Source organism: Athene cunicularia (assembly GCF_003259725.1).
Source record: "Athene cunicularia isolate RWA chromosome 1 unlocalized genomic scaffold, athCun1 chr1_part2, whole genome shotgun sequence".
Lineage (NCBI taxonomy): Eukaryota > Metazoa > Chordata > Aves > Strigiformes > Strigidae > Athene > Athene cunicularia.
In genome coordinates, this window is record NW_020799092.1 from 8,124,412 (window position 1) to 8,148,270 (window position 23,859).

At 39.1% G+C, this 23,859-nt stretch overlaps 1 protein-coding gene across 1 annotated transcript in view; it reads right to left on the minus strand.

Moving 5' to 3' along the window:
- PDE3A (phosphodiesterase 3A) overlaps positions 1-23,627 on the minus strand; it is a 107,775-nt gene extending 84,148 nt beyond the window's left edge. Inside the window, exons 1-2 of the mRNA XM_026863425.1 lie at positions 23,532-23,627; positions 15,672-15,722 (exon numbers count right to left, since the gene is read on the minus strand). Of these exons, the coding sequence (XP_026719226.1) occupies positions 15,672-15,722; positions 23,532-23,627 (147 nt within the window). The remainder of the gene's footprint in view (positions 1-15,671; positions 15,723-23,531) is intronic.
- Positions 23,628-23,859: the final 232 nt, after the last annotated feature.

The following is a 23,859-nucleotide window of genomic DNA, read 5'->3' on the forward strand; positions in this document are numbered from 1 at the left end:
GGGGGAGAAGGAGAATCACAGTCTTGAAAGAAAGGTGCTGTCTATGCAGTCACAAAACCAATGGGATACCCCATGTCAAGAAATTATGAAATTTGCTCCAGAAAATTTGTCTGGCACAGGACAAGACAGTGTGCCTTATTGATCCACACTCCTCTTAAGGCACTTCCATTTCAACGTCTACTTTTCCTCCTCTTTCATACTCTACTTGCTCTTCACTAAAACACATATAGTGCAAAGCATGCCCTTCTCTGCTATAGCCTAAGCACACTGAGGGGAATATCACAACTGAGATAACTGCGCATCTTGCACTGTGTCCTTTGATGAAGGAGACACTGTGCCTTGTGTTGCTCCACCATCAACATCAAGTTATACCCATCATCAATGCTAATATTAATAATAGCTCAAAATGGAAAGTCTCTGCAAGACAGGAGGTGGCAGCTATATAGAGAAACCACATGCATGATCACACTTTTTAACAACTTCTACCTGCACAGAAATGAGTAAAAACCTACAGTGTGATTTTGTCCAGGGGCTATTTCTGTGATGAGAATTCAACCATATCAAAATTCCAACAACAATCACCATTCTGAGGCAGCACTGTCTCAGAGGCAACGTTGATCCTTTAAGATCCTAATCATTGACTTCAGCTATTCATCACTTTCACATCGCAAATTGTAAGGAATAGAAAATACCACTGCACCTTCTTTTGTCAGCTACCCCCCTATTTTTTCTGCATCTTAATGAAGAATTTAATATAAAATATTTATTCGCAGATTGTTCACTCAACTCCAACTGTTAATTTAAAAGAAGCAAGCACATAAACCCCTCCAGGAGTCCTACAACACAATCTCTATATGCGAAGAGTTATCATTTTTAGGCACCTATAAAAACTGGTCTGTGATAACATGACACACAAAATGCTTAATGCTTTTTGATTTCTACAATACCCACCACCTAACTCTGAAGATTCAGGTCCCCCTGTTCTGGATGTGAAAACAGAAAATGCCATATGGGTGGGGTTTACTCTGAAGCTGAGGGTGTGTATATGAGAACAGCATATGAACTTTCAAAACCACACACAACAGAACATTTCAAATTGTTTGTCTGTCAGATACCAGAAGAATAATAGGCAGTAAACAACTTCTTTCCTATTTTAAAATGCGAATTCCTGTATTTCAGTTTGTACCCATTGCCTCTTATCCAGTCACTGAGCACCACTGAAAAGAGTCTCACTCCATCTCCTTTACTCTTCCCCATCAGGTATTTATAGACACTGGTAAGACTCCCCTGAGCTTTTTCTTTCCCAGGCTGAACAGCCCCAGCTCTCTCAGTCTTTCCTCATATGACAGATGCTCCAGTCCCTTTATCACCTCTGTGGTCATTTGTTGGACACGCTCCAGTATTTCTGTGTTTCTCCTGTACTGCGGAGCACAGACCTGTACCCAACCCTCTAGATGTGTCTCACCAGTGCCGAGCTGAGGGGAAGGATCACCTCCATCAACCTGTCGGCAATGCTCTGTCCAATGCAGTCCAGGATGCTGTTTGGTTTTCTTTTTCATAAGGATGTATTGCTGGCTCATGTTCAACTTGGTGTCCACCAGGACCCCCATAATTCTTCTCTGTCGAGCTGCTCTCCAGCCAGTCAGTCCCTAGCCTGTACTGGTGCCTGCAGTTATTTGTCCCAAGTGTTGGAGGACTTTGTAAGAGATTCCTGTTGGCCTATTTTTTCCAGCCTCTCAAGGTCCCCCTGCATGGCAGCACAACCATCTGGTGATCTGGTGTAGCAGCCACTCCTCCCAGTTCTGTATCACCTGAAATTTGCTGAGGGTTTACTCTGTTTATCATCCAGGTTATTAATAAAGATATTTTTTCATGCCCCCCCCCCTTTTTTTTTTTTTTTTTTTTTTTTTTCCAATAACTGATGCCTCTACCTCTCCTCTAGGGGCTTGTCTATTCACTGGAACAAGTAGCTTTTTTAGTCCTGCATAAAGCCCAGTAACTCAATAATTATGAATTGTAGATTCAAGTCTGATAATGTCTAGGCTTCCTTTATGGACTGTAAGAATTCATACTGCTCTTGTAACATTCCAGGTTATTCAGGAATTGAAAACTGAGCAATGCAGACCCATTACACAAAGAACCTTTGATCTGTAAAATCCAACCCAACATGAAATTTTCTTTTTTATGACTTGACTGTAAGATTTACTCCAGCTCTGGCTCATTCAAAAATCTCAGGAGGCTACTCCAATAATTCATTTTGAAATTTTAAATACTGTTCCATCAGACACAGAACAAAATTATGGCTCACTACTAAAGTCAAGCAGAAAAAGAACATCTGCTGTTGAGAACAGAGCTGATCAGCTGTGATTTTTTCCACTGGGAAACTCATAAAATGAGCTACTAGAGAGTTCAGCATGTGTTCTTGTAAGTAAGGAACAATAGGAAATACTTTCACTTATTTATTCTTTAAAACTATCCCAGAGAACAGCAATTACAGCATGCATATCTTCCCCAGTATGGACAAAAAGCACAGGGAAGAAAAAAAAAAAAAAAAAAGTATTAACAAAAATGCTTTTAAACGAACTTTTCCATTATAGAGTGAAATCAATCTGTCATTTTGTCCTTGTTACTGAAGACATCTTCTGACACTAACAGCATTGTGGAAACTGTAAGAAAGGCTAGAGCAGCCCACATCCTCTAGCAATGCTACTACTAACATACCAGTGGAAGCGTCCTGGCTGAAGACTAGGTATAAACACTGCTCAGTAAAAAATTAAGTACATTAATCAGGTCATTCCATAACTGGGTTCCTGAAAACAGGAAGCCAAAATTCATAATGACTGTATTCAACAATTTGTTTGGGAAGGTGACAAATCCCTGAAACACACATATGCAATGAGCGAAATTTAAGATGTTATTGGAAATGAAAAGAACACCTTGTGGCACAACTCTCAGCTTTTAATAGTTGCGAGTAGCTGAAATTTAGTCATTTATCATCACAAAAGCCACAGTGCTAGATAAATTTAATGTGAGGGTCTTTTTCATAACAAGGAAGCTAGCTGTATTGCCCATTATTACACTGGAGATCACTTCATAAGACACTGTTTTCAGTTGCTTATATTTTTGTGAAATTTTAAACATTTGCACCGATGTTTCCCCTTGCAACAGTTACCCTGTATATGGAAAATTTTATTCAGCATAGCCATTTCCAGAAGACTAAGGGACACTGTTTATTCATCATTAACTATTAATCTCTTTGAGGTGCACTACTCTGGACTCAGAAAATTCTCAGTCTAGTTTTTGTTTCAGAGATTGTCATATGGATGCCCAAATTTTGGCAATTTGAAGAATTTGCAATCTGCAAACCTGTAAATAGTTTTAGCTTGTGCTAAAGCAGAGGACTTGAATTTTAGCAGATGAAACTTTTCTGAAAGTCTACAAGCTTCTCTATGGGTACTTAAATGTAGCCAGCAACTTCACTGTCAGATGCCAGTAAATTTCAAATCCCTCTAAAACCAGTGAACAAGTATAACTGATGCTCTAAGCATTTTTCCTAACAGTTTGCAACCAGAAAACTTAAAAAAAATGCACATGAACAAAATCTCTTAATTGATGATTTTTAACCTGAAGACCATAAGCCTCTGAAATACTTCAAAAAATTTATAAAGAAGCAATTGAGAAATATAAGCTGTAGACAGTAAACTTACATTGTATGAAAAACAGGGATTGGAAAACTTACTAATTAAAAAGTTATGAAAAATGCTTGACCAGAAAGATAAACTATAGTGATGAGAGAAATGCAGGGAGATTAAGAGGTATTTCAGGAGTCTGATCACCCCAGAGAGAGAAAGATCTGCTTCCTCTGGTCCAAATGATGACAGTTCACAATCTTGTCCTCTCAATTCAATTGCTAAAATCAATCTATATCTGCACCACGGAAGTGGATATGCACTCTCCAGTCTAAGCCAATGCTTGGAAAAAAAACCCAAACAGACAGCATATCAGCTTTTTCCACTATCTCTGCTTTTCAAAATACTGAGTCAAATATCACTGTGTTTTAACTGCTTATTCACTTAACATGCTGCTTCAAGGAATCATTTCACCAGGATAGGATTTCAGACTGCTGTTTGCATTTCAGTGCTTATTTCTTTTCCAAACTGCAGTGAACTGCAGCATGGCTTCAGTCCTACAAACTGCAACCTTCCTGAACTGGATCTTGCTCACTGAATGAAGCAAACCACAATTTGAGTATCACCAGCAAGCCTCTGTTCTATGTCACAAAATGGGATTGCCTGACTGGCAGCAAGACTTGCACTACAAACCTGGGAGGATTAACAGTAAAGGTTACTTACTGCACTCTCTCTACCACACTTTAGGCTCTTGTGAATCACATTTTATTGCCATTTGCCAGCATGAAAGGACATACAGTACTGAGATCCCCTGCCCCAGCTCTTGCCTGGCTGAAGCCATACAAGATGACAAATATATATCTGGTGTTGATCCTTTTGAAATAATCTGGTTCTACTTTAGAAACCTTGGCTCTGCATCTTAAATGCATATCCTGACAATCCTGACTATCGGCAGAACCTCTCTGGTCATCTCCTAGCAGTGGTGGTAGTAGATGGGCAAGCAAAAGCAGTCTCTCTCAAGTGCCAAGCTTACTGCCACCCTGCTCCTTCCCCGTACATTCATCAGAGCAGCAGAGTAGGAAGCCTGGGGGAGAAACAGAAATGGTCCCACAGTTGCAGCTAGTGTTTGTGGCTCAACCCCTCACTTCTAAGAGAAGCAAGGACAAATCTGAGACAGATTATTTCTCTGAGATAGCTTTCTGCATTACATCATTCATTTGCTGCATTAGAAAGCAAAGAAATATTTTATAGATCATTTCTTAATCCTAATCTCAGTTTTCTGGACCTTTCCTGCTGTGCAAAAGCAACTCTCTTCCCCCAACCCCAGCTCAATACACCAAGCAACCCACAACCTTCCCATGAGGTCTCTTTCTCATAACATCCCACACTCCACAAATCTCTGCTCTGCCACTAAAGCTTTGAAAACTTGTCTGATGAATGAAGGAATAATGTAAGGTTTTATTAACAACGAGTAACTGGAAAACCACAAAAATGTGCTTAACAGGAAATACATTTTTTTAAAAAACTCTTTTCAGGTATAAAAAGAGGGATTGGGTTAGATACAAGGATCACTGTTGTGACATGTCCCAGCAGGAACTCCGCCTCAGGCATGTATTCCCCATGGGCTTTTCTAATGTAGAGGTGGGGGGAGAGATGAGCTATGACTCAAAAGGCTGTGACACCTGGGTGCATGGATTTGAATAAACTGGAGATACAAGGGGAGATGGGGACTTCTGCTGAGCTCCTGTGGTCACTGGCACTGCTGGTTCTGTGGCCCGTCTGACTGACTGCTGGCACATACTTCTAAGTAAATGCAATGATACACAATAGTGCATTACCTCTACCTTGGCTTGTATTGCCTCTGCACGGTTGTGTGTGTTTATTATTCTGCTGCCACTGAAACCTCCTCAAGAGACCATGTGTTGTGGTGGTGGCAGTGCCATGGCGAGCATGGCTCCCAGCACACCATAGTCTGCTGGGAGACAGGTTGTGCGAAATAACCAGGCACAACCACAGGCAGACTTGAAAGGCAAAGGGACTTCTTGGCTTCAGCTGACCCTGGCTCTGCTGCACATTTTCCTAATCTTTAGGCAATCTGTGAACCAGGGAGACCTACACAGTTCCACACTGACTGCTCTGAGGCCTCCTTGCCCAAGGCCATTGCTTCATCACCTTCTTTATGAAGAGCTTCATGACCTTTGCACAGAAAGGAGGCACACACCAAGAATCTTTGCTGCCCTGAAGGTTTTCACTGAGGCCCCTGGTACTGTACTGCTTGTAAAACAGCCTTTGCTGTGCCCTCCCCTATACAAAAATCCATACTGATGCCTTCACACTTGCTGTTGAGATGCAAGAACTGCTGTCTTGTGCTTCCTTGGCATGAAGTTCACAGCAAAGCTGGCTCTGGCTGAAGACAACTGGCAGTGCCATACTGCTGTCAGGCTACTGGATGCAGAGACAACTGGACAGCAGCAAAGAAAAGTCTGAATTTAATGGACATCTGAGAGAAAAATAAAGTACAGGAGCTCCAAGCATTCTCATAAAGATATCAGATACAATGTACCCATCCTCATGGATGCGTAAGGGTTATGAGCGAGGACCATTTAGAGCAAAAAGGCAAGATGCAACTAGCAAAAAAAGGACTGTGGCTGAGTTAACCATTAATAAAAAGATGAAAAAAGAAAAAAAAAAAAAAAAAAAAAAAAAAAAAAAAAAAAAAAAAAAGTGAAAACACAGTTCCCAATCTTGACGAAGTGAATATCTTCCATTTCTTCACAACAGCTTTAATCCATCAGAATTACTTCATACATAAACACACTGAAAATATGGTGGCAGCATGGTGTAATGTTACATCAAGCTCTCTCTTGGGAAATCCTTGGATTTGTAACTCCACAGAATTATGACTCCAGTCATACTGGGATCAGTTGATTTGCTCTTTATCATTCTGCATAGGTTGTAGGCTATGGGAGTTTCTCATATCTAGCGGATCAGTGGTACAGGATACTGCACTGTACATGCAAACTGCCTCAGGCATAGCTGTGCTGTAAATCACTGGCAGGTAAGAGAGGCATCACTTTGTGGGAGTTACACAAATACATCAAAATCTAAATGGGAGACTTAATGGTACAGAAAGCATTACCACTGCTATAAGCATGCATTTCTAGCTAAAGAAATATTACTGAAGTGTTTGCCTGCACAGTACATTTCTTTGAATGATCTATAGCTATATGAATCTGTAAATCAATTGTTGGGCTATTTGGCTTTTATATTGTTGCATAAATCTAGTTACTGTTTTTAAATTCACAGCCATCAATGAAATGATTAAAAGTTTACATCATGGGTTAATGTGTAAAGATTTTTCCTGTCCTAGGACTGGTATCAAAATAGAACTTAGGCTCAAAGACTATGGCTCATGAAATCTACAGGAAAATTCAGGTGGAGGGAAATACTCAACATCCTTAGAGCAAATATTTAACAGCTTATCACCTTTGGTTCATTTGGTTACCACTGCATTTTAAATGCATATTCATTCAGTGAAATCTTTCCAAGTTGTGGCTATCAGGAATAAAAAATTAAGATCAGTCCAAGAAACAAATAAAAGCAACAGAAAATTTTCCCCAAAACCTATACCGAAACTTCAAGACAGACTTTCAGGCAATCTGAACTGTTGTTTAGATAAGAAAGAAAAGCATTCATAAATTCTTTCCTTAGATCTATAAAGGTAGCTCCTTGTGAAATTACTGAGAGATATAAATACATTCAAAATTCAAGCACTAAGAGATACTACAGTTTGTTGAATAGAGGCTAATATATAATTCATCACCATTTTCCTTAAATTCACCCATGCAAAACAGTCACAGGATCAGGCTCTCCCACACATAAATTGTATAGCTAGGTAAAACATTTCTTACCAACTGAAACCAAAAAAATCTATTTCAGTCAAACCCACTTTTCACACACACAAAAGCGAACAACCAACCAAAAAACCACCTTGTCATATGAGACCCCAGAAACCATGGAGACTTCTGTGCTGTAGAGTCTCTGTGTAAATGATAAAAGATCAAAAATAAAATTATACACACACACACACCCCCCCAACAACATTGTCTATAGCCATTGTAACTACTCTTGTTTTTTCTCTAGCCCTACTTCTCAGCCTGCTCAGAGTTCTGGGTTTCATTTATTTGTTGTAAAGTATGTAAGATTAGGAATAAAAATCACTTGATGACTTTTAAAAGATACAAAGTATGTTCAAATAGAGTATCAGATTTCACTGTGGACCTACAGCTCCCATGTTCTTAAAAGTCAGATATGCTATATTATTTTAAATAATAGAAAGAAGGTCAAGCCAAAAATGCCACTTTTAGAATTCCATCCTATTTCCTTCCTTTAGTCTTTTTTTTTTTTTTTTTTTAAAAAAAAGCAGTAATACAGTAAACTGGTTTGAAGAGGTTTTGTCATTTTTTTCACATTAGTATCACCTCCTCTGAATAGAGAAATACAATGTTACTACTTACCCACCAAAATATAATACCATTTCCTCAAGGTTAGCCTAGAATATAGTAAGCTAGTCCATCCATTTAAGGACTAAATAATGAATTTGCAGCAAAAGGCAGAGCTATTTTTTTTATAAGATCCTATGAACAGGATAGACCTAAAATGCTCATGAATTTGCCTCTTTGTCATCTTGCACAGTTTCTTCATTCTCCTACAAGGCACTCTTGAGAAAGGGGGAGAACAAGCAGAGTGCCCTAATCCACTTGTGCCACCCAAAGTAAGGAGCAGTACGAACGGCCAGGGAAATATCTATGTGTTTGAAGCTGGAAATCATCTTCCCTCCCTTAGTTTACCTTCAAACAATCCTTACAGATTCACACTATGCTCAAGTCAAGTCCATCTTATGTGCATCACTTCCCAAGTCTCACTTCTCCCAAAGAGATGGGAGAAGGAAAATTTCCTATCCTGTAGATGGGTCAGGGAAATTTTCTCTTTTAAAACCCTCCAGAGGCATTGAAGGGTGATGATGGAGAGGATACACAGCTCAGTGCAGTCAAGCATACCTCACACCCAGGTAAGGAATACTTCTTTTTCCCAGATACTTCATACTGTAACACAACATCAGGGTTAGAGTGATGAAAAGGAAAAGACCACACTGGAAAAGTGAAGTGGTTAGCAATATAAATGCAACAACAGGGAGCCCCTACTGGTCAAGTATTTGTTCATAATAAAACAAGGATCTGCATTTATGACAGAGGAAGAAGGAAGCCAAGAGGCTGAAATACAGCTTTCCTTTGAAACAACACTAGTCTCCATACATCTTCTTAACAGAAACAAGATGATAAATGACTGACTTCATAACTGAGAATTTCTTTACCCCTCTTTTACCAGGAGATTTAATATTTTCAGATTGAACTGGATCGATTCAATTCAATTTCAATACAGTGAAATTGCATTCATCAACAATGCCTTCTTTTTTAATGTGAATTTTTTAGTATGAATTAGCAGAGAATCCAATGCCTTTGAAATTTAGTATTTCAGATAGTTTAAATGATAGCAAGCCAAAGTAGAAGAATAATCTAGGTACTTGTTCAGGAAAAAAAGAATTCTGAAAGAGGGCTTTTAAAATTTGGCATTCAAAGGTGTAGCAAATTGATATGGTGGGAGATTTAAATTAGAAAAAGTCAAATGAGATGGCATTATGTAATGAAATAACATCTAGAAAATAGAAAAAAATTTTCAGAGAATATGGTGGCTTATTATTAAGTCTAGATATATTTAAAAAGCATATTCTTATTTAACCAGAAAACATAAGCCTGATGTGACAGAATGTGACAGCATGGTATTTTTTTGAATAGTAATATGTGTGAGATCTCTAGATGTTCACAGTGGTCCAATCTGACTTTAAAAATCTACAACTCTAATAAAATATAGCATGCAATCTGCCCTTCCCTTCCCCTTCCCAATGAAAAGGGTACAGAAGGATCCTTCTCAAAGGGGAAGTATTTCTGTAGTTCATCATTCTTTCTGTTAAAGAATTTTCTCCTAAATCACACCTTTCCCATGGATAAAGGCACCTCTTCACAATCAACTGCTTTATAAATAGAAAACCGAGTTGGAACATGCACTAAGCTACCACCTCTACTATCCTTTCAATTTTATTTCTAGAACCATTTCTGTTAGTGTATTTACATCCCAAGTAAGATATTGAAAACAATTTCACAGAACCCTGGACTGCCTGGAGCAAGAAGCAAGAAATGTATTAATCACACTCCATTCATCACACCTTAGTCCTACTTGTGGTGATGATCCTTGCACCAAACAGCATCCCATAATTTTTATGTTACATCTGGTCTACAGCATTTACGTCTACTTTATTCTCATCATTGTAATGATGCATCAACCAAGATGATGCTGAAAAAGCTGCCAATGTATTACATCTACTTGTAATCAGTGATTTCAAACATACATACATGTACACATACATGTCAGATATGAAATGCAACAAAAACATGCACCGAGGAACCCATAAGCAGTAGACTACACTTTTTCTTAGCCACTCATCTTAAAATACTCCAAAACCTTTAGAAAAGTCTCATTTTTGAGACAGGGAGATTCTGTCAGTTACTTAGTCTGCATTAGTGGGCTGTCATGGCACCTCCACAAGCACATGCTCTTGCAAAATTGACTTTACCAACATTTTGCACTATTCATCATGGAAACGACAAGTAATGATCAGAGGGTTCTCACTGTATGCAGAGGACCCCAACTGCCACTGTTAAATTACTGTAAATCTCTTTAGAGTGTCATTGCAAGGAAAGACAGAGACACAACAGATTCACCAGAGGACAGTACCTGGTCAGTAGCGGGAATCGACTCCCATCTACGCTTCAGCAAGTAAAGAGATTTTCGGCTCATGATTTTTAATCTGCTCTAGAGGTTTTTCCACACTTGAGAGAAAGGTTTTTCCCAAACCAGTGTCCTGAACCTTATTTCTGACTCCTGTGCTTCATTGCTGTAGATGACAGAGCTCTCCGATGTACACGTTTTTGCAAGCTGCAAGGTTGAGACCGGTTGCACCCAAGCTTCTCCTGTTTCTCTAAAGCATCCGTCTCCTTATAGTGCCACGACAAAGGGAATCAGGCAAGATAGTGAAAAGCCTAGCTTTCACTGACGAATTACCTCACAAAAGCATGAAGTAGGTAGACAACACCAGACGCACTCAATCTGAAAATAGCTGTTGCTTAGGAACTGGAGGGCTAAAATGCAGCACCTCAGATATACAATCGAGAGCATTTATATTTAAAGAGAATTAAAAACACTGGACCTCTGTGCTTCTCTCCCCATTATCATACTTTTATAATGTTGGAGGAATGATCGCTCAATTCCACTGACTCCTGGGGCTACGCCTACATCTTCAGCAAGCCAAACAAGTCTTGATGACAGAGTAATAAATAACTCCCACACATTTAAGGTCCCTTGTAAAAACGTGTGCACAAAGTGTGCTGTGGGACACTCCTAAAATATCTTAGATGTATCAAGTATTATGTTTTAGTAGAATAATTAAAATACAGTTTGCATTTTTTTTCTGCAGACAGATAATATACCAAGGATGAATTCTGCTAGTCACGTTTTCTTGTAGCATGTACTGGTATTAGAAATGGGTATGCATATTTTCCCCTCACATGAGTGAGATGATGTGGTTTTACAGACTGCATGTGTATATTTGAGAGAGATTTCTTTAGGTGGGTTAAACATTCCTAAACATTTAGGAACTTCTTTAATCTAAACATTTGGGAATTTCTTTAACTTGGAACTCGATTTTTAAGTTTTGTGCCTAAATCCTAATCTGTATTAATTTTAAAAATTAAGCATGAAACATAATGAAATTCAGTTTATACTTTCTGTCTGATTTCAAATCCAGAGAGTAAGCTCTCTGCATGAAGCATTTATAGCAGGAAGAGATCAAAAAAAAGAAGAAAAAAAAAGGCAGCAGTAGTAGGTAGCCAGGAACTCATTGCTCTTTGTAAGGCAACCTATAATTCACCCTAATTACAGCACCTTTAATAGTATAATTATTCTAAACGAAAAGGAACCCTATGACATACACACATACATATACATATATATATATATATATGTATGTGTAATCTACAAAAATGTGACTGCAGTGTTGGTTGTAGAAGCCAGGAGCAAGTAAAATATTGTAAAGATGCTTTTTATTTGTCCCATTTACATTCTATTGAATGGCAGATGCGTGTCAGGAGAAAAAATTCTGCAAACGGGAGTTCCCATAAGCCCCAGTGTATTTCATTTGACATCTATCACTACCAGGAAGTACATCACTTTGCATTTAGTTCCCACATGCAGAAAAAGAACACGTTTTCCTTTAAGTCATTAAGAAGTATGACATGCACTGTAGTAGTTTCCTCTCATGTTTCAACACATACCATAGAAAACCTACTAATTCTTAAAAAAATCTTAATAGAGTTAGTTTTGTTTGATGAGTCTCAGTAGGATAATATCATGAGTTTATATGTGGATTTTATTTTTATATTATGGTAAACCAGTGGTTCCACTTACTTTTCTCATGGGTGACATTGCTAACATTCACACATGCAGGTGGCTTCCTAAGATCTATCTTTCCACTTTCTTCACTTTACTCCGTAAGACTTAAAAGAATATTGAAAGACTACTAAATTGGCTCCCAATAATGTAAACCTAAACCTCTTCCTTCCCTCTCACTGCTTGCCTGAGCAGTGCAGGCTACCACTGCTCAGGAGAGACCTCTCCTCCCAAGTCCTAGTTCTCTGCTGGACAAAAGCCCCACAGATCTAGGGATCACCATAAGCAACTCTGAGGCAGATCCTGCAGCCAATTGCCAGTCTATCTTTAAACACCTGATGTGTTAGACTTGAAGGAGAAACATAACATACCTAACAGATTACTCACTAATTTTTAAGCAAGGTCTTGTTTAACAAAGGGTACATTTATTTAGGACACAAATTGGCAACAATGCAACTGAATCACAAAAGGATAAAATGGGTCTTTTATATTACAGGCAAAAATTGGAACCTCCTATATTTCTCCTAACCTTTCAAGGAACTAGTGAATTTAGGTTTAACACTATTCCTACCACAGACAGTTTTCAGAGCCATGCAAAAGAGTCTGAGGCTACAGTGGAATAATTAAGGCTTATTTTCTTCCCCATGATGAAACTTTTCTTCCTCGTTTCTTGAGACAGGGCACTAGGATACCACATGGTAATCAGAGAGCTTGGGTCATTTTCTTTTCCCACCTATTCAAGATCCTTTAACATTTCCGTGGTACACACTGATTGTTAGTTTTACAAGGTTCTTCCAAGTTTTTTAACAACTAGCTTTCTAGATGCTTTGCAGAACATCTATACATCACATGAATGAAATAAAAGAGTACTTACAGAATGAAATTGATTAAAACTATGCACTTCTTTTTAATTATATTTAGAAGAAGACACCCCACTTCTCTGTCAAGGAAACCCTACATACACAGATTGTACCCTGTTTTGAAGCAATGCTCTTTTGAGGGTGAAGTAATTTTATTTTTTTAACAAAATAAGCAAAAATAAAATACATTCTGCCTAAGAAAAAAAAAGTAATCAGCAGGAGCCTTCTGCATGAAAATATGGTACATAGTTTTCTAGAATAATGTTTTTAATAATTAAAAAAAAATCCTCCAAGAAAGGTTCAAATGACTGCAGACTGACCTGCAGAGAAGTCCACTGACCTCCTCACCCCTTTGTTTTTAAAATACAAAATGGTGATGGAGTATCTAAAACATCACACAAGGAAGGAACAAAACCATTCTCAGAAAGAGAGAAAATTTTAGAATTTATATATATAGAGTTATCTTACAATTATCTTCTTTGCAGTCTCTACTGAAACCCAGAGAACTTCACCTATATATTTAGCAACCACTTATCTCCTCTTGCCCAAGTACAATCTTCCTTAACAGTACCCAACAAATGGTTTTACCTACACTCCAAGTAGACGGGAATTTGCAGCAACTGAGTTTATGACCATGAGACCTCTTCCTCTGAAATTAGGCCATGCCATGCAAGCCTTCCTTATTCTCAGGAAGGAGCGAAGTAGAGAAACCAGGAAATATATTAATTTCTCTGGAAGCCTCCTTGGAAGAAACCATACCCTCATGAGAAAAAAATAATTAAAAAATTCTTTGGCAACTATTTCATCCTGACTTCACTTTTTCAGAAAACTCAAAAGGGATCTATTAAACAGCCCAAGTCCAATTTCCTGCAGCAAGATGCATTTTTGATAGCCAACTTGATCCATCTTACCTTTTAATTTAAAATGTTTGGACCAGATTGACACCACTTACCTGCCACCTAAATACTTTTCATGAGTGTTTCTTATTAGCAAGCTATAAACCTTAAAAAATGTCTAGCCTACAACAAAAAACCCTTCAAGCATGGAAACACTCAGCTAACAGGATGTATCAGGCATGAGCACTTAGATAGGACTTGATGCAATAATAGTGCAGACTTCATCTGCACACCAGTCTGCAGTCTCTCAATATTTGGCTGCCATAAGGCAAAGCGTTCAGACTGTAGGGCATGGTTCAGAGCATACAAAAGACTACTCATATTTTCATATGCATGCAAAAATTAGATGAAGATTTGCAATAATGCTAGAAAACTTTGAGGTCTAAGTCAAGTCAAGGGTATTTCAAGTGACTGCATTCCTCAACAGTAGTTTAGAGGAGGCCAGTTTACCTACCACTCCTTGGACCAGAGGAACATGACGTGATCAACTAGCACATCAGATGAGGGAGGAGAAATTATATACTGAACAGGTCTCACTTCCCTGGATAGGATTTCCCTGATTTCTAAAATTCTTCCGTTTCCACTGAAAACTAGCTTGCTTTCTGTTTTTTTTAATCTTTTTGAAATGATAGACTGTCACCTGATAAAATAAGATCTGCAACCCATCTTAAACTGCTAATGACTGAATTTCCTGCAAATTTTAAGACAGTTTTGAAATGAGATGCAAGACAGAAGCTTAGAAAATTTCAGGAAAAAAAAAAAAGTATATTTCTGCAACAATAAGAGCAAAAAAGCAAAACTTAGTAAATTAATTTTTCATTAAAAATAGTAAATCTTGTCTATTAAAATAAGTAGCAGCTTCCTGGTTAACATATGATATATTCTCATTATAAAAATAGGTATTCTAGTGATTTTTGCAAGGGGCATTATGAAGGTTAGTCTAGGAACCAAGTTGCAAACATGTAGCTTCACAGCAGCAGAGCCTGTTTATTATAGATTTAGACATAGATGTTCACATTCATATACAAGTCCTTCACTTGAAGGAAAAGCAATTCCATAATACTGGAGCCCTAATAATGTATTAATATAATTTCAACACCAGATGGGAAAGACTACTTTACCCAAGCAGGAAAATTCCTGAACGTCAATATTGGTAGCAATGTCTCATTTGCAGCAACTGTAATTCTATAAGTAATGTAAAAATGTATCAGCATGATGCCATTATCACTGCCAGCATAACTTCCTTTCAATGATATGTCATGAGCAAACCAGTAGCTACACATGGCTTTCCTACACCTACTCACACAGCTCTAACACCACTAATTCCTTTATTATTGAACAAGGTGAGAAGGCCATCCAAGTTTTACAAGTTTGTCAGGTTTACAAAAAAACACCACGAAACAAACATACATACATTGTTTGAAATTGCATTCCTGATGGAAACAGCTGAATAAGAAATGTTTTCTCAGTACATCTAATCCACCTTTCTGCTACTGAAAGAAACTTTCTGTTGTGTGACTCAATTCTGTCTGGATTAACTGTATGGATTACAGCTCAAAAATTATATTAATGGAAGCTGTCATGGTTTTATGCTTTTTTCCATTGATTCAATACTGTAAATATTAACAAAATTAACAACTTTGACAAGCTCAGATGGAAAACTTGTTTGAATACCTCAAACTTACAAAAAGTCAAAACCAAACACAAAATATTGAGCAACTGACCTGTGAGCCTCTGGGTCCTCGTTTGTGTTCCCATTCAGAATGCCCCACAAGCTGAAAAACAAAGAAAAGCACAGTTAAGTGAGACATTACACTCATTAACTTTAATTGAAACATTAATGCTTTTATATCCATTATACATTTTCTTTGGAAAACAGGTTTGCTTTTATGATTTATTTCACACAGTTTTTAGTGTTGTAATGAGGGTGAGAAGACTTGGGAGTTGTTACTATAACTTTGGACCTTTACATTCAGAGCCAAAACACACCTAGCATCATGACACCACTCATGCCAATACAATTCCCACTGCCATAGATTAAGCTTTAGCCAAATGTTTAATACCGACCTGTCAAAATAAAGCTGATAGCCAGAGGACGTTTGATTAAATAGCAATCACAGAATCATCTAGGTTAGAAAAGACCCTGAAGATCATCTAGTCCAACCATTAACCTAACAATGACAGTTCCCAACTACACCATATCCCTAAGTGCTATGAGGACCCGACTCTTAAACACCTCCAGGGATGGGGACTCCCAGGCATGAAAGTTAGCGACAGCTTTACTTCTGTCTCACCACTGAATTGTTCTCATTATAATAAAAAAGTAAAGGTACACCCTCTAAAGGAAAACAGGTTGTGGTCATTACATTGCAGAGGAAAACAAAGACAAAGAGAGTTCAGAGATGATGGGTTCTTGTGGAAATTAAGATTTGTGATGGTATACAGATCCTCAAGTTGAAGAGAGGGCCAGCATTAATTATAGCCCAAATTCAGCTCTCAAATCCTCTGTGCAACCCCTACAGGAGATTGTGCTGTGAGAAATGTGGTCAGACATTGAAGGCACAGATGGACTCCAGAAAAAATAATTTGTCTTGTCCCATCTTTTTTCTACTGTACTTCATAACTGCATGCTAACACAGGCACTCACTCTCTTTCTTTAAGCAACATATAATTTGCACACAGCAGCTCCTTCCATGTATGTCATGGTGGAGGACAAAAAAAAGACAAGAATAACCAGCAGACTTTTTACTACTTTATATATCCAAAGATTATGGGCAAATGTGAACTGTTGACAATAAAGCTATCCTCACACCTGCCTAAAAAATCCTGGAAAGCACCAGGGAGTGCCCAGGCACAGATCCGGTGAAGCAGCTGCTGCTGCTAATCCTGCCTCTGAGCGCTTGGCCAGTGTGTGTTCCAGACTGGGAGCTGGCTTTTTTAATAGCTACTCAAGGATCTCTTCTGTGTAATGCTTTTCCTTACTCATATGAGCATAGCTTAATGTAAATATAAAAATATGTAAAGGAAAGATAGGAGGGTTAATGTGCCACGTAATGACTTACAGTCATGAACATTTTCTTGCTCTTTTTTTTCTCCACCATTCTTTCCCAAAGGAAACGTCTTCTCCCAGGTCAGAGGTAGGCAACAAGATTTACAACCTATGCTTATTGCAAAACGTGCTTTTGAAACACTCATCCCAGGACAAGATATTAAAACTACTTCAAAAAGTGAGGAAAACCACATACATCTCATATGAAATATTTATCTTCTCCATCAACTATTCCTAATTATGCTTTACTTCTCCAAGGGCTCCTTCATTTTTTTTTAAATTATAACATAATTACCTACCCTCATAACTGGAGACAAACCACACATGCAGATAGGCATCAAAGATCAGAAATGTCACACCATTTCTTTACCTAATACAGCCTCACGACTGACTCCCTTGTTTTACTGTAATTATTTCCTTTTTCCACATACTGTTGGTGGAAACACTGGCTGTGCCAGGTTTCTTTGTTTGTTTCTCCATACTCTTATGTTTGCACATTACTGTATGAAACCAAGCTTTGATGTTTATGAAAGCTGGTCTCACAGTAAATAACCGGCATGAAAAGCTACCATGAGATGCATCTACCAAAGGTTATGTACTTCACAGAACCTCTGCCAAAACCCACATACCTGTGCTTCCTCCCTGGCTCCTGCCACTCTGGATCAAGAAAAGCCCTTCAGTTTTAACTCCTCAGCCCCTATGCCTTGTGGGAAAGTGGTGCCTGCTTTCTTAATTTACTTGGCTAAAGAAAAATTAATTTAGCATGAGTCTGACCACCTGTAATTCCCAGCATGATAAAGGATATCTTTACCTACAACTTCCTACCAGTAAAATTGGCACATAAAGTATGCCTGTTATTTCACAGTTAAGAAAAAAGGATGAATTTTACAGGCCTGGCTGTAGTCACTTTGGTTCTCCAAGCTCTATAGTCATTTGGCAGCACATACCACACCTTCAAAACCAAGTGTAGCATGAGATCCCACTGCCAGGCTTTTCATGCTCCTATCCTCACTGAATCCACAGCTTACTGAAAAGCAAAGGGCTGCTTTACTAGTGCCACCAAGCAATGCAGTTAAGAGTCAAGCTTGGAGTTACCAGTCCCATTAGAGGACGTATACCAAGCATAGGGATGCTCCCAGTCCAGACAGTCCCAGGAAATCAGACTGATGTGTGGCAGGGGTGGTTACTTGTGAGCACCACCAATCCTCAAGGCCAGCTCAAGTCCTCTTGAACATTCATTCTTCTTCAGACACAGTTTTCCCACCCTGCTCCCCAGTTACTGCCTGGTGCTTCACATCTCCACACAGTTTTTTAGCCCCCAGACTGCTCTACTGTGCTTCCCCAGCCCACAGCCAGGCCTTGATCTGCTGCCCCTCCTCCTCCACAGCTTGCAGGTGCCTTTAGGCCCAGGTCACCCATCTCTAGCCCTTGTCCTCTACCAGGAGTTGGCAAACCTGGGGTGCTCCTGCTGGATGTTACAGTAGTGGCTAACATTACAGCGAAAAATTAGTCTGGAGCCTATAACAACTCATCCTTGCTTCATTTCTCAGCATCTAACTACCAAAATCACTTATGGAAGAGAGGTCAAACTCACCAATGAAGCAACCAGTCATAAACTCATTTGAACAAGTGAATTGACCCCTTGCTTATTCTGGCACTGTTTTATTAGCAAGCTGCTAACTCCTCATAGCAAATTACACAACCTGAATTTCATCTAATTTCTCTACAAACGTGCCTTTGTGGAATCAGCCTTGTTTGTATTTTTGCTGATAGATCCACTCCCCCTAGAGTAAAAGAATTTCAATGTAATTCTTATCTCTTTGTATGTCACCTACTATGCCAGGATGCTCTGAGTTAACCCTGTGGTTATGACCTGGTAAAATGCTGAGCATGAGGAAGAAAAGGAAGAGTTCTAGGACAGTAAGAGACTTTGCCAATTATAGACAGTTTTCAAGCATGCTAGCAAAATTCATGACCCTCTGAAGCCAACCATTACCTCCCTTTTTTATAACCTTTAAATCTTACTTGGCTTTAAAAATGTATTTCTCCCTCACAATCTAGAAAACAGTTTTCATCTCATGCTAGAATGGTGGCCTATCTGCAATGGCCCACAGAAACAAAAGCAGTGAAGGAGGAAAACAATAAGAAGTATACCACACTTAGAAAAGGGCCTCAAGGTTTAAGACAGAAGACAGAAAACAAAACAAATAAACAGAGCAGTTGTAACAGAACTTCTTCCAGGCCAACAACCTACAGAGGAATGACTGCCTCCATAAGACACCTTTTAGCTCAGCAAGCCACACTGGACTAGATTACTTCTGAACCTGGGAAAGATTTTCTCTGGATGGACAAACAGCCAGTATGCCTGACCTATCAGGCTACCTGGAAATCACAATTTCCACAAGCTTTGTATAAATCAAAAGATGAAGAAAAGAGTATTGGGAAAAAAAAAAAAAAACAAAAACCACACACACAAAAAAACAAACAAACAAACAAACAAAAAACAAAAAAACCAACATCTCAACAAAACAACCATAAACACTTAGAAACATAGTGTGCATAAATCCAACTGAGCCTGAATCAACCTTCTGAAATCTGAAAAAAAAATATTGTTCAGTTATTGTATGCATGAAAACAGATACAGACACCAAAATGCATTTGGAAGTGGAGGGATTTATGTTTATCACTAACAGAAGGGTTTATTCCAGATCACACCACCTCTGCTAAAAATTAATATGAATCAATTTGGTCTAGAGTGATGTTAAACAGCCTCACACCATGAAATTACTTTTCTTCATCATTTTTACTGACCAGGCTGCTGAAGCTGAGTGTACCAGCAGCAGAAAAGGAGGGATAAAATCAAACTCAACACTCCCACATGGCTTATATGCCTGCAGTCTCTCTCAGAAGGAAAGTATCTACTTTACATTTCATCTAAAACTGTGCTGGAAACCCAGCTCTTGACAGTATTAACTCTTAAAGATAAAGGTAGCTTTCAGCAACAAGAACAATTCTTGCATGTTCAAGAATGCACAAAAACATAGACTTTTCTTAAGCCAACTGGCTCGCTCTACCCTACTAACTAACCCGTCTAACCCATCTCCAGGGAAAACAGCTTCCCAGAGCCCAGCTGTGTGTGAGGACTGAATGGAAAAGGAGGCAGGAATGGAGGACACCCTAATAGCAAAATCACAGTCACAGAGAGAAAGAGAGAAGTGAAACAAGGGTAGCTCATTCTGAACATGTAGGGTGGTAGCCTGTGCTCTAAAAAGCAGGGTTTTGTTATAAACACTATAATATGGCTTTGTGGTTGTAAAACCAAATTTTAAATGTAAACCAGATGTTCACTAATGCAATGATACCTGCAAAGGAGTAAGAAATTGTATAAGGGACTGTTTGCATCAGAGATAACCATGCCAAAGTAGAATAAAGGCATTTCAAAATTGGCATCTTCAGATCTCACTTGTCTAAATGCAGTTCTTCTCCTATTTGGTGATTTAATTAAAGCCCCAGAATATGATTGCATAATAATCTCAACTTTCATTAAAATTCATAAACCATAATTCTAAGCCTCCTTAGTATTAGAGAACTGCAGGAAAATATGACCCACGCATACCATAACAGATCAAAATAAATAAATAAAAAGACAGAAAGTAAAGAATGACAATTCAAACCTTTTTAGCTAGGTCTTGGTTTTCCCTTAAATCATCTTTTCTGGCCTAGTTTTTTGATTTTGGCACCCTTGAACCAGCAATACTGCTAACTATGCTATGGCTGAAAAAACCCAAAACATCCAACCCAAAAAAAACAAGTCACAGAAATAAAAGAGGCATAATCTTATTATAAGGACATCCACAACTGGGCACAAGTGGGAAAAAATATGAGAAAGTGGGAAAGAAAGTGGGAAAGAATATGAGGAGTCCCATGTATACTGTTAGGAAGGGGAGAGAGTACTCAGCAGCACAATGCAACAGCATTTTGAAATCACAGTGGTTTTCTATTTAAGCAAATGCAACACTCAGCACAGTTTCATTAGAGGGAATGAGCAGATCTTTTCATGTTAACTGCTTAAGAGGATCAATGAAACAGTTATACTTAGTGTCTAATAAAAGGCTTTAAATCAATTCAGAGACTATGCTAATTCAATTCAGATTATAGTCTACTACTATGGAATTTTATTTAGGTATGCATTTAGACATACACAATACTTTTGCAGTTATAAAAATAATTAGATGGTGATGACAAAGGTGAGCTAAATCAGCTCTAACTCGCCAAAGCTAGTAAATGGGATTCAAAGAGACTGAAGCAGGATCACATAGTCCAAATGTACATTTCAGGATCTTGCCTCAACTCACTCTCTTCTTCCCTTGGACGTTAAAGATCACAGACCATGGCTGGACACTGCATTTCCATTACAGTGAGCATAAAGCAAAGCACAGGTATGATAGAGAGATTGCTCCTCTGCCCCATCTGTGATCGGGAGCCAAACACTTAACATGCAATTTTCTCTTTTGAATTGGCTGCAATACAGGAATAGGATACCCTGAGCTCCCCCAGACAGCTGAGAACCTGTAAAAATGCCTTTTTGCCACTCCTGCAAGGATTCAGAGCATTTAGTAGCGGCACGAATTAATTACCAATGAGATTCTGAGAAGTTTTGGCTGGGTGGTAGCCAGCAGTTTTAAGAGTTGCTTATATAAATAGGAATCAATGTCCAGTAGAGCTAGATAGGAGCATCCAATCTGGCTCGCACCCAGTTTCAACCCTTGCCAAAATAGCAGAGTCTGTGTTTAAACATGAGCATAACATCTTCCCTCTTTGGAAGAGATTTTGTTGAATGGGCATGTTGAGGATGGGGAATAGTGTCTCACTGTTGAGTTCTCTGACACTGCCTCCTTACAGCTTGTGCTGAATGGGGCACAGTATGATACATATTCTCTGACTGAATGGGTATTAGCTATGCTTCAGTCAGGATCATATTTCCACTGGTAAAAAGAAACTGTTTGTTACCAGTATGTAAGCACAAAATGTTCCCAATAAACTTCTTTTTCAGTAACAAAAAAGCACAAATTATTTTATTGATTGCATATTAGAAGAAATATTTATTTTAACAAATATGCAGGAGTCAGGTCATACAGAAACTAACAGGGTTTTTTTTGCACATGCTATTTTGAGTAGGATACCTTCTCTTTGATAGACCATGCATTTTCATGGTAATCCAGATAAACTCGACTGACTTGGGGAGTGCAGTTTCAGTGTGGACACCATCAGCTGAAGCAGCTAAGTGGGCTGTAGCTGCTGAGATTCAGCACTGCCAGATCCTGATTAAGTAATGGGGAGCAACTGCATGGCTGTGCTGACCACCTTCTCCATCGAATGGCACAGCTGCAGCTTGCTATGTGGGCAACTGAAGCCTCAGAGATGTCTTCCTTGCTGTGTGGTGAGCGTGATCATACACAGGCATGTGTCGGCTATGACACACAGACAGCAAAGTGCTCCAATATTTGGAAAAACAATCCCTTTTCCACAATCACTTGCCAACTCCCAGGGTCAGCCTAAAGCATGAGATGTCAGAGCTGTGCTGTTCAGCCAGATAGGTAAGTTGCACTCTTGCCCCATCGTGGCCTCTGGCTGTGCAATTAGTGGGGAGGAAACTCTCCACCTAAATGCTCCCAGTGTGTTGGAGACCTGTAAATCATCAAGGTCAGCCCCCATTCTGAGACTGGTTAAAAACCAAAACACCCCCCACCCCCCCTAAAATAAACTAACTAAAGGTATAAATCCAGTGGGGGAGGGGTGAGGTGGGGGTGTGTAAGAGCCTTTCAGGTGCTTCCTAATCAAATAACTAGTTTCAAAGGTTTGTGGACTGTTGGACAACAGCTGGAAGCAGAGATAAGATTTTTAAACCAAGGCACAGGTAGAAATGCTTTAAAACTTGGCACTGCTTTGAACTGGGGGTAGGGGCAGCAAGGTAGAATGATGGGTCTGGAGAGGAGCTGCAGTGAATGGCTTCCCTGAAGGATAAGCCTTGTGCAGGGATGGAGTTAAGCCCTCTGAAGCTGGTACCCTGGTGAAGCTGGAAGCTCCTGTGAGTGAGCTGCCTCCTAGATCCCTACAGCCCTCTTAACCTGGCTGACAGGTCAAGCAACGAACCACAGCACCACCAGAGACTACATAAAACAGGGGAAAAAACACATGTATCAGGCAGATACTCTGCTGAGACAGTGAACATGAAACTGAGCTACTGTGGCAGAAGGGAAGGGAGAAAATAGGGTGAGGTAAGGCTGAAGGGAGGTGAACGGGCATTGCGGCACAGGAGGATAACGTGAAAGGCACCAGCAGCCACTGTCCCACAGGCACGATGAAGAAACCATCCTGAGGACTTAACCAGGGACTCAGCTCCAAAGGAATAAAAGGAATGAGATTATATCTGGCACTGGGCAAGACGGCAAGAGAAAGACCACATTTTTAAGGACTTTTCTCATGGCAGCATATGACCTTTTAGAGTATTTCCAGACAATAAACTGAATCTGACTTCTTCGGGGATCCTGGCTCCCTTGCACGAGAGTAGTAGGGACGAAGATGTATGACACAGCAAACTGGCAGCAGTGAGTTTGTGGACAACTGTCATGCCCCTTGCTCCATGTGACCTTGAAATGAGGACATTTAAGTTTAGAAAGTGTGAAGGTAGTCTGAAATTAAAAAAACCCCAAACATAGGTAGGAAAAAGAAAAGGCAGGGGAATATCCTCCACACCCTGTATCTGGATTTTATAAATTTTTGTCACAACTACTTAAACAGATGACAGTAATAAAACAAATCCATACAGGTTTCTATTATTTTCAGTCCTACTAAGGAATTTT